At 49.3% G+C, this 12,264-nt stretch overlaps 1 protein-coding gene across 1 annotated transcript; it reads right to left on the bottom strand.

Annotated features, from left to right (window-relative positions):
- Positions 1-4,268: 4,268 nt before the first annotated feature.
- On the bottom strand, positions 4,269-12,258 carry MAGEF1 (MAGE family member F1). Its single transcript, XM_089910747.1, is given in 3 exon segments — positions 4,269-10,471; positions 10,474-10,942; positions 10,944-12,258. Coding segments are annotated over 3 exon segments (927 nt in total). The 5' UTR covers positions 10,968-12,258; the 3' UTR covers positions 4,269-10,037.
- Positions 12,259-12,264: the final 6 nt, after the last annotated feature.

The following is a 12,264-nucleotide window of genomic DNA, read 5'->3' as shown; positions in this document are numbered from 1 at the left end:
GAATTTACTTTTTAATCCAGAGACCCTGGTGATGCTGATGCACTGGTCCAGGGTCTGATCTGGAGTTGTCTGAGGTGTCTGGTGAACAGATCCTTGGGATGCTGGGCTCTGGTACATCCATCAGAACTGCTTTGCAAATGTAACTGGAGACCAGATAAAGGGGTGGTGTGGGATGAGGTTGAGGATGGACAGGAGCCATCTCAGGCAGAGCCTTGAGGCTCTAGGAAGGAATTAAGGTTGTTGGAATTTTAGGCATGGGATAGACACAGTCCTACTGAGTGATTTGGGTTGGACCAGTCTGGTTTACAAGCCCAGGGCACAGCAGATGGCAAAGAGGGTGTAAAATTGCAGTTAGCTCAAGGCCAGAGTGGCAGAAGTGTCTGTGCCCATATAGAAGCAGCAGCAGTATCTGGAGGAAGAGAGAATGGCCCAGATTGAGCAGCCGTGCCAACTCCCTGCTCCCTCAGGCTGGGCATCTGAGCCACTGGCAGAGCAGCCAAGCACGGCCTAGGCTCCACGAGCTGACCGCCTCACCCGCTGAGCCGGGCTGTGGCCGGACTGGAGGGCCTGGCTTAGGGTAAGAATCCGAATCTGTCAGTTCATCTGCTCAAGAGCTTGTAGTTTCTTGATTATTTTTTTCTTTTTCTCTTAGTAAAGATCTTTTAGAAAAATTCTTTATTTTTGACTGAGCCAGGAAAAGAAGGAGGTGGGATGTACTGAGGCTGGGGAGATGGAGAGGTCACCCCTTCAGGAGCAGACCTGTAGGGGCAGCTCTGAGAGCTGGAGCTTCACCTTGGATCTACTTTCAGGCAGTGGATTTGATGTGTTAATTAAGTGTATGTGAGGGTGAGTGAGTGTGCCCGTATGTGCATGCGTGCATGTGTGTGCGTAGATGTACATGTACACAGGTGAGGGTTGCATGCACGTGTATTCATTCAATTCATTTAATGGCAACCACAAAATATTTATTGAGTGTGTACTCTGTGCCAGACACTGTTCTAGATATCTGGGATCCATCAGTGAACAAAATGACATCCTTGCCCTCAAGGAGCTTACTTTCTATGGGATTTTGTGTGTATAGAGGGATGGATATGTGTTTGTGTGTATGAGTCTGTTGTACACACATGTGTGAAGAAAGAAGAATAACAACATGTGAGTGCACAGGCAGACCTGGGTCAAGAACCATCTGCCATTTTCTAGGCACGTGATCCTGGGCAAAATATTTAACTTTTCTGAGGCTTGGGGTTTTACAAAATGGGAAAATGATCCCTTTCTTTCACAACTGTTGTGATACTAAATGTAAAAATACTTGGAAAGCTCCAGGCAAAGTACCTGATATATGATAGTTGCCAAATGATACATTTTTCTTCATGTCTCCTGTGGATTTGGAGGAGATATTTCTACGTGTGTATACCAAGCGTGCATTTGCATCTGGGCAACATGCCTTGTGTATCTAAGAGGCTGAACGTGAGGGTTCTCCCTGAATGAGAACCTCCCTCCCTTGGGATGTATCCTGCACTGTGGAGATATCTCAGGTCTGATCAAAGGTGATGGTGTTGCCTGGAAAGTTCCATTCCAAGACAGAAGGTCCATTATAAAGCGGGGAGAGACAGGCTGCTAAGTCTGGAATCCCATGAGTTGGCCCATTTCAGCCTTGGTTAGGTCTGTCCTGGATCCTTCCAGCAGCAGTGGGACTGTGTGTTTGCAATGCTGTTTTTTTGTTTTTGTTTTTTTTTGCTGTATGTGGGCCTCTCACTGTTGTGGCCTCTCCCGTTGCGGAGCGCAGGCTCAGCGGCCATGGCTCACAGGCCCAGCCGCTCCACGGCATGTGGGATCTTCCCGGACCGGGGCACGAACCCGCGTCCCCAGCATCGGCAGGCGGACTCTCAACCCCTGCGCCACCAGGGAAGCCCTGCAATGCTGTTTTCAGTGCACACTAAGAATCTTGGCACCCCTTAGCTGACACCCACCTACAACAACTTGCAGCTTCTCTCTTCCTAGTTCCATGACTCCCTGGCCATGCTGCTCCCTCTGAGACCTTCTTCTTAGCCCCCAGATCATTTGTAGAAGTATATCCAGAAGATGGACCCAGAAGGCAACTGTGGAGGCAGGATTGCATTTCTGTGTAATCTGCTTGGGACTGCCAAGACCTTTGCTTTGAGCAAGAAGAGAGATGGGTCAGGTTCCTGCCCTCCTCCCTCTACATTCTTTCCCAAGGAGAGAGTCCGCGGTTTGGGCTATGTCTTCCAAGAGGCTGACTCAGAGTGTCTACCTTCAGCCCCGGTGTCCATCCTCTGCTCCATCTCCAAGTGTCCATCAGATATTCAACTGAGCAACTGAGACTCAGTGTGACTGATGACATATCCATCTCCTTGACCACAAACTGGCTCCCTCTGGGCACCCAGCTGTTCTAGTGAATGACTCCAGCACTCTTCCAGACGTGCCAGCTTGAAGCTGCTGAGTCATACCTCACATGTCCCTCTGTTGCATTTCCCACAGCTGATCAGTTATCCAGTGGTTCCAAGTTATTCCCCCAACCAGTCCTTTCCCACCCCCATTCCTGCTGCACCCCTCCCCTGGTCAGGCTGCCATCTACTCCAATTTGGAGTGGCCTCCCCACCTCCAGCCTCCCCCTTCACGACCAGCCAGGCCACCGTCCTTGTGCTCATTGCTCTCCCTCAGCCGCTGCCCCCAGCTGCTCTCTCCATCCACAGCACCCTCTCCTCTCCTCCACAAACTCTGTTCCAACCTAACTGGTCCCCTCGTGGTTCCCAGGACACTGCACCTTCCTGCTACCTGACCTTGGCTGAAGTGGTTTCCCTTGCCTAGAATCCTTTTCTCCATTCCAAGCTTTTACCTAAATTCTAGCCATCTCTCACGGTATATAAAATCCCTGGCTGAGATGTTATAAGGCACGGGCGCCTAGAGCCCGTGCTCTGCAACAAGAGAAGCCACCGCGATGAGAAGGCCCCGCTCACCGCAACTAGAGAAAGCCCACGAGCAGCAACGAAGACCCAACGCAGCCAAAAATAAATAAATAAATTTTAAAAATTAAAAAAAGAAAACAAACATGATGAGAAGGTGGGAAAAGTGGGGGAAGGGAGCTAAGTTGCTAGCAGTTTGCTAGAGATGGAGGATTTAGTTCACCTTTGGGGCAGACTTTTGCTTTGCTTCGGGAAAATCAGCACCAATCTAAAGCTGTGCTATCACTGTCAGTGCGAATGCGTATGCTCACTGTTCTGGTTCAGCAATGCAAACAGCCGTGCCTTGGGAGACAGGGACTGCCTTTTCTCTCCTTTTTGTTCCTAAGGTTTGAGGAAAAGAGTTGTGGAGGAAGTTGTGGACTGGTCCCTGTGGGGGTGACTATTTTCAGCTGGAGTTTGGAGAGTCGCTTGCAAGAGATGGCAAGCAGAGACTAGCAGGCTTCCTGAGGAGGTTGGAGAGTCCCCGGCACTGCTGCTTTGGGACCCAGGTGACACTTCTTGACACAGAGCTGGGGAGAAGCACACTCTATCCATGTCTGCAGCATCCCTCTAGAACACTGGGGGCATCCGAGGAGGCAGCAGCCACGGATGCTTGAGGACTCCACAAGGACCATCTCCAGCAGAAGCTCTCCTTTCATGGGCCTCCATAAGCCCTGCACGGTGACTGCTGTGGATAGATGGATTTGTGACAACATTTGAGATGCCCCACTGGGAGCTTCCAGAAGTATTTGAGGGAAATATTGCATGGAGTGCGGCTCAGTGTCATTGTAACTCATTGTTAAAGTAGCAACAAATCATTTATACCCTTGGCAGGTGAAAACTAAATACACTAGAGATAGACATAAAACCATACTACACTGTTAACCATGGTTGCCTCTGGGTGCCAGTATTCTAGAGCATTCCTTTTCTTTATATTTTTGTGGAACTCTCCACATTTTCCACTACAAGCATTTGTAATTAGAAAAACAAAAGCTATGAATAAGGAATATCTCTTTCCTTCCCCTTCCGGGCCCAGTGGAAGCCTCTGCTGCCTAAAGCTGCTGTGGTTTCTTCCCCTGCTGAACTCAGGCAGTGACTCCTGGGTGCAGATCCGTGTTTATTCATTGTTTAGGTACTTGTGCCAGCTCTGCAAGCTCCTTCAGGAGAAGGAACACATCTCCTTCTACTCAACCCTCCCCCATCACCCACTCTGCTTGCAGGAGCTACTTCTCAGAACCTGCCTGGCCTGCTTCCACCCTTGGCCTTCATACTCACTGTTCCATCTGCCGGCACCCCCTCCTCCCTGGTCCCCCCCAGACAGCTTGTGGGCTTCCTGCTTCTCACCTTCAGTTTTGACTCAAATGTCTCAACGAGGCTTTCCCTGAGCAGGCCATTTAAAATTGCACACCCTCCCAGCACTCTTTCCCCCTCTCCTGCTTCATTTCTCCCTCCAACATAGATCTCCATCTGACATGCTATGTAATGTGCTTCTTTATTATGTCTCTTCGCGCCGATCTGTAAGCTCTAGACGACAAGGGCTTTTGTCTGTATTGTCCTCTGCTGTAAGCTCACCACCAGGGTGTATGCCTGGTATGTACAGAAGATAAGTGTTTGTTGAATGAGTGAATACAGTTTATAATAACGCTAGTTACCATGTACCAGATCCTGTGCTAGGCACTTAGTAATTCCCTCATTCCGTCGTCTTCACAGTGTTTTGAGATACACAGCAATATCTCTGTTGGAAAGACAAGGAAACCAAAGCTCAGAGGGTTAGCGAACTCAGGCGGAGACACACACTCTCCCATGGCAGAGTGGCATGGAACGCAGATCTGGCTGCTCCAGGGGCCAGGAGCTTTCCACTGTAGGAGACTCCTCTGTCCTCATGGTGGTCTCTCACTGTGCTGACACCCCTCTGCGTCTTGGGCACCATTTATTTCCCCCACTGCAGGAACCACAGTGCTGGTGCCCTGAGCCAGCATTGCTCCAAGTGGGCTCCTCTCCCAGTTTGCATCCCTTCTGGTGACCCAAACCCTGCAATCAGAGAAGCCAAATTGTTCCTTCCCTGCCTCACTGCCTCTACTGTGGACGCTCTAGGTTATGGTATAAATGAGCAGGCCCACAGGTTTTCTTTCTTTCTCCCGCAGCCCCATTCTCCCAAAGGGAGGTTGGTTGCTCCCTGAGAAACTTCTGCAGACCGGCAAGGTGGAATTACAGCAAGAACCCAGGAGATTCGGGTTCATGTTCAGGATCTGCGGCTCACTAGCTATGCCATGACTTTGGGAAAGTCTTTTAACTTGTGCATTGACACAATGAAAGGAATTCTTCTTTCTTTGTGGTTTGCCTACAGTACTGTGATGATGGCAAATGGAGAATCTGTCTCATGGGGGTGTTGTGTAGTTGCATGAGCCAATTTGATTATCATACTTAGCACCGTGCCTGACAGATAAGGCTTAATAATTGTTGGCTGATCTTGTCATCAGTCATGAGTAGCCCGGGAACTGGCAGGGTTTGCAGTCAGCTGGTAGGATGTGTTGTGGGTGTGGATTGTAGCTAACCACTAACTCCAATCACCCTCCAATCTAAACTTTCCTAGAGCTCCAGTCCTCAGAGTTTAGAATTCCTTGTTCAAGGTCACATAGTCATGACTTTTATAAGGCCTTGACTGGGACGCTTTTCAGAATACCTAACCTCTTTAGTCAGTACACTATACTTCTGCTGGGAGGTAATTGTTGCCACCTCTGCTGGGTTACACCATTTGAGGAATGATTTGCACAAGCATCAGTTACCACCAAGACCAAGGCATGAGGCATAATTATCTCAGGTGGAAACTGCGATTGAGCTTGTGCACTGAGGCCTGGTTTGCAGGGGCTACAAATGAGCTACCACCTCCAGAGCGCTATGTGCCTGCCAGATGCTGGGGCTGTAATTAACCGGAGCCTGTTTGCAAACACCCATTCTCCAAGTTCCAGTGGGTCAAAAGTCCCGACTCTGGTGAAAGTCAAGATCCCTGCAGAGGGACTTCCCTGGTGGCGCAGTGGTTAAGAATCCGTCTGCCAATGTAGGGGACACAGGTTTGAGCCCTGGTCGGGAAGATCCCACATGCCTCAGAGCAGCTAAGCCCTTGTGCGACAACTACTGAGCCTGCGCTCTAGAGCCCACGAACCACAACTACTGAAGCCTGTGCGCCTAGAGCCCGTGCTCCGCAATGAGAAGCCACCTCAATGAGAAGCCCACGCACCGCAACGAAGAGTAGCCCCGGCTCGCCACAACTAGAGAAAGCCTGTGCGCAGCGACGAAGACCCAATGCAGCCAAAAAAAGAAAAAGAAAAATCCCTGCAAAAAAAAAAAAAAGAAAAAGAAAAATCCCTGCAGAGTCTGTGGCTGAACTGAGTGAGACCTTCCCATTGTCTAAGGCTTCATTTATAGTTTTCAAGGGAATTCCCTTTACTGGCTTTGCTATCTAGTTGTGGTATAGTACGTATGATTTGGAGTAATCCATCTGCCATCAGTCCCCCGACATCTCCTTGCTCTCCCACCCACATGGTTTCACCCAGGAAGATCTAGTTCTGTTTGTGCCTGAAGGGGAAGGAGACCAGGGATCCAGGCCTTCCTTTTCTGTCATGTGAATGACCATAAGCAACAGGAGAATTCATCTCTTGCCCTCACCATGGCCAATGTCTGCTCTACACATCGGCCCAGAGGCCACACTTTCGGTACTTCTGAGAAGTTGATGATGGCATCTATGAAATGGGAGGTCTTTCATCCTGAGGCAAGGGTACAAGTTCTGCCAGCCTTTTGTACCATCTGGAAACAATGCTGGGAATCATATTTGCAGGTCCAGAAATGTTATTTGATTGTTCCATGGCATGAAAGACTTAATTTGAGGCTTAGTGGAGAGAGCAGACTAAAGAAGATTTAGGAAACATGGCCCACAAGGGCAAAAAGTGCTGAGTTTGAGTAAAAATACACATTCTACACGTAGTCAGCACTCTGACAACACTGGGGGTAGGCAGAGCTGGGACCAATGTTCACAGATAATTCTCCAACTTTATTTTACCCTCCCACAGGCCAGGGTCTTGTCATAATTACCTTGCTTATACAACCATTGTTTGCATCTCCAGAGAGACAGCCATGTTTGGAAGAAAGAACACGAGTCCCCAAGTCTGAAAGGAGTCCCAAGAAGAAGGAAATGTAAGATAGTGAAAAGTGTGGAGGTTTTTTTGTGTGTGTGTGTGGTATGCAGGCCTCTCACTGCTGTGGCCTCTCCCCTTGCGGAGCACAGGCTCTGGACGCGCAGGCCCAGCGGCCATGGCTCACGGGCCCAGCCGCTCCGCAGCATGTGGGATCCTCCCGGACCGGGGCACGAACCCACGTCCCCTGCATCGGCAGGCGGACTCCCAACCACTGCACCACCAGGGAAGCCCCAAAAGTGTGGAGTTTTGACTAAGTCAGACTTCAGTTCCAATCCTTGTTATATCATATACCATCTATGAGAACTTTACAGCTTCTCTGAGTTTCAGTGTGCATAGTTCAAGATGGTACTGATAATATCTCTCCTGTTAGATTGTTATAAAAATCATTAAAACGTATGTAAAGCATTGAAAAGCTGGCTTATATTACGTATTGAATAAATGGCAAGTATCAATACCTGTAAAATGGAGGTATCTGGTAACACCCACTTTGCAATAGGTTGTGAAAAGTGGGGAAATGCTTTTGGCCTATAGCAGATGTTTAAAAAATGGTAGTTGTCAGTCCTGTCCTGCTGTGAAATAGATGTCTGACTTGCAGCAAAGTCACCTCTGCTGACAGTGAAATGGGAAGTATTTCCACTCTGCTCACTCCCATAAGGACTGCAGTGGCAACTGGCAATAATCACACATGCCTCACTTGATTTTTGGAGTTGTGATAAATAAAATCACATACAATATATTGGAAGCCAGGCATAAATAAAATCACATACAATATATTGGAAGCCAGACACAGGGAACAATGTACTAGAATGAAACACATTGGGAGGCAAGGGACTTGGGTTCTAGTCTTAGTGCTGTCTTTTGCCAAGTGACTGTAAGCAAATCGCCAAGTAATCAGACCCTCGGGTGCATACACTGCTGACCTCTCAGCAGCTGTGAGAAAATGCAAATGTGAGAAATTATCACTATTGCTCCTTGAGGGTAAAGACGGTTTTCCCTTTTTAATCTTTGGAACCCAGCAAAGTCCTTGGCATAGAGGGGGTACTCAATACTTTTGTTTAATGAATTATAAATTGCCCAGAAATCATATTTTTAATCATCAGTGAACTTTTTTACCCATAAGCTTATAACCTTTGGTCTCACTGTGATTGGTTGGATCCCTGGGCCTGTGTCCCAAAGTATTTGTATTCCATGTTAACCTTAACATACTCAGATATGTTATTCAGACGCAACTGAAAGCACACACACCCACAAAACCAGCAGTAAAGAGAGAAGAAAGCAGCTCTTCTGTATATGGCAGCTGTAAGGGGACGGTTTCATAATCCTACACCCAGTTTTGGTTTGGTTACCACTCCTCTAGATTCCTTATTACTCTATGTACCCATTCTACAGAATTCATCCCCAGAGTGAAGGTGGTAGCCACTGCAGAGGCTCAAGCTGCTTTCGAAGATGACTCTTCATGGGTAGTTAAGAATGTGAAAGATGCCTTACAGTTCTCCTCCTAATGGGAGATGGCAGGTGGCAAGTGGCAAGCAGAAACATGGATGAGAGTGCTGGGCTTCCTGGTGCCAAGGGAGAGCCCTTGAAGGCTTCCTGGCAGCAGAGGACATCACACGTGCCCTCCACACTACATACCGTTCCAGAATCGTTAAAGTATTTGGTCTCTGGGCTTCCCCGGTGGCGCAGTGGTTGAGAGTCCGCCTGCCAATGCAGGGGACATGGGTTCGTGCCCCGGTCCGGGAAGATCCCACATGCTGCGCGGCTGGGCCCGTGAGCCATGGCCGCTGAGCCTGTGCGTTCGGAGCGGGAGAGGCCACAACAGTGAGAGGCCCGTGTACCGCAAAAAAAAAAAAAAAAGTATTTGGTCTCTGAGGGCTTTGGTAGAAGAGGAAAGCTTGTAGAGATTGAGAGAAGGGAAATGGAGAAGACCAAAATGCTAACAGTCACCGTCATTACGTGTGCACTGTGATAAACTGCCCTGGACCAAGGGCACTGGCAAAGGTTGGATGTTTTCCAGATCTGCCATGTATCATGTCTTCCCATCTTACTGAGGAGCATCTATGATCTTAAGTAATTTTTAATACCATCTCCCACCCACAACTCTTCTTCCTTTTTTCCTTCCCCTCTTCTCCACCCACCCCATCGTTTCTCCCTCCCTACCCTGAAGTCCGACTAAAGGTAACCTCAGGCAAGCCTCACCCAATCACCCCAGCTGGGTTGGGTGTCCCTCTGTAGCCTTCAACTCATCGCACTGTAATTTCTGGTTTATTTATTTACTGTCCAGTTCTGAAAAGTAGGGCCTTTATCTTGTTCAGCATTTAATCTCCAAATACCCCCAACAGTGCATCGCACAAAAGAAGATGCTTAACAAATGTTTATTAAGTGTACCAAGTTATACTTCTAATTTATTGCATTCCCCCCCCCCCCAGCTACTACAATAACTAAGCAAACAGAGTTAAATGTCAGTCTTTTTTCTTTGCACAGTAGACAAAAACTGTTGGAAAGCTAGATACCAATCAGCTATATTTTTCCCTGGTACCAGATCATCATACTGGTGAGTTCCTTCAAACCATTTAAGTATAGCATTCAGTGCTGCATAATTTGTTCAAGATCACAGAATAAAATGTAAAGTTTTTCAATTAATTTTACAAAAGCAGCAAAACTCTACAACAAAACCCTACAGGAAAAAGTAGACCAATCTCATTTATAAACATGAATTTAAGTGTATTAAACGTAACAAAACTTACCAAGATACAAAACCTAAATCCTAGTTACACAAATACAACTGCTATAGAAATAACGACCTTCTCCCCACCTAGTCTACTTATGACTCAGACAGTAGCTTTTATACCCAACTTCCCCCCACCCCACCTCTGGCTGGCCCTCACCAGGGGTGGATGCCGGCCCCAGCATTAGCATTAGCCCTGGCCCTAGCCCTCACACTGCCCCTGTCACCCTCGTCTGCCAGGGCCTCACAGTACTGCACTGGCCAGCGTTGGGGTTCTTTCTTATGGAGCTTGGCCACGAACCCCAGGACTTTCATCTTGCTGGTTTCCAGGTCGCTTCGGGGACCCCAAGAGAATTCACATGCCGGTGGATTGGTGTGAGAAACAAGCTGGTAATTGAGGTATCTCAGCTGCACGAAATCTTCCATAATAAGCCTCCTCGGGCACCCAAAGAGGGGGTGATACTTTGAGGGACGCACCTCCAACCGACGCAGCATCTCCCAGACCTGTGCCTCCCTGGCGCTATTACCTTTCATGTAGATAAAGCCCAACATCATCATTAAAAGACCCAGTCTGGGGCCATCTCCTCCTCCTCCTCCTCAAGAGGTTTTAGTTTGTTGATCAGGATATAAGTGTGGTGCTTGCCGTCAAGCTGTTGCAGCTTGAAACCAAAGACATACCGCAGATGCTCTGCGGCCCTTGCGATGATCTCAGGGAACAGATCCTTTAAGTCTCTGATAATGTATTTCACCATCTCGGAGAGGGTGATAGGACTCTTCTTCCTGTCCTTCAACAGCAGAAACTGCACCAACTCGGCCACCGTCTGATCCGGACGGAGACGGGCCCTGCGCCGGGCCAAGGTTTTGGCTGTCAAAGCCCTCGCACCTTTCAGGGTGATGGAGGGCTCCGCAGCCTCCTCCTCCCTTACAGCACCAAGATCCTCCTCGAGGCTCTCTTGCAGGAGGGGGCTCGGGGCCACCTCCTGCGAGGCGGTCGGGGCCTGGGTCTCACTGTCGTGGCCACCATCCATCTCCCCCTCCGCCCGAGGGATAGGGAGACAGACCCCCGTTCTCTGGTTTCTGCAACATGTTTTCGGGCAGGCAGGTGCAAAGCGCGTACACTGGCCGAGGGGTGTGCAAGCCGCTGCACAAACCCCGGCGGAGGGGTTGGACAGCGGCTGGGACGGCTGGAGTAGGACTAGGAGAGATGACAGAGGGGACTTAGTGGCTTCCGGGCTGCACCGCAGAGGGTTCGGGACGGCCGCAACGCCGCCGGCGCCAAAGAAGCGCGGCGAGGCCACCGCGCAGCCTCAGTGCGCGCCGGCAAGCCGACTTGCCGGACCACTTCCGGCCAACTCAGCCAAGATGGCGGCCCCGAGGCCCCGCGAAGCCCCTCCTTCTACTGCTCCCGCTGGGGTGGGAGTGAGCACAGCCTTCGCAGGATGCCAGGGCTGTGGAGGAGTGTGTCGCCAGCGCTGTTCTTTAGACTTGAAGGCTGGAGGGGGGTAACCAGGGCTTTTCTGAGGTTTCAGTGTACAGGGATGAAATAGGGATGGAGTTCCAGCCACGTACTTTCAGCAGGTTCTTATTTCTATGTGTGTATCTAAGATTTTGAGTAATTTACTGTAGCTTAGTGCGGAGTGAGTGCATGAAGGTGAAGGCTGAGATATAAGGCTGTGCGGGACAGTTAGTGACGGGCCTTGAACAGGATGCTACGGAGATTGAAATCTATTCTGAACACGATGGGAATTCATACTACAGGGGGATTTAAGCAAGGGAGTGTCCGGACCAGATCTGTATCTTTCCAGTCTCTCTGGTGGCAGTGTGGAGGATGGATTGGAGTAGGGCTGACCAAAAGCTGGGAATCCAGCTTGGAGTATTGGTATTATTATAGTGCAGAATAGGAACTGAGACTCGGCCTGTCTTGTTCATTGTTAAATCCTCAGTGCCCAGAGCAGTGCCTGGCACATAGAGGCACTCCATAAATATTGTAAAATGGATGACGAGGGGGTAAGGATAGCAGATTCTGGGGGGGGGGGTGTCAAAGAAGATGATAAAAAATATACTGAGGTGCAGCTGGCAGAAATAGTAACTGATTGGAGGAAAGGGGAGTTTTGTTTTTCTTTTTACCTAATCAAACTTAACTAGTCCCATTACTTTTTGCTTACTCTACTCTGAGCTTTCTCCCACTACCAGTCTGTCTCTCTCCCTCTCTCCCTCCCTCTCCAACTCCTCCTCCTCTTTCTCCTCCTCCTTCCTCTACTACCTCCTCCCCTCCCCTCCCCTCCCGTCTCCTTTTCTCCTCTCCTCTCCTCCCCTCTCCCCCTCCCTTCTCCCCCTCCCCTCTCCCTCTTCCCTCCTCTCCACTCCTCTCCTCTTCTCTCCC

This window comes from Delphinapterus leucas, chromosome 4, assembly GCF_059928025.1.
Source record: "Delphinapterus leucas isolate spDelLeu-1000000601 "Yukka" chromosome 4, BTC_Dleu_Yukka2, whole genome shotgun sequence".
In the NCBI taxonomy this organism is placed as follows: Eukaryota; Metazoa; Chordata; class Mammalia; order Artiodactyla; family Monodontidae; genus Delphinapterus; species Delphinapterus leucas.
This window is presented reverse-complemented; position numbering and strand designations above follow the sequence as displayed.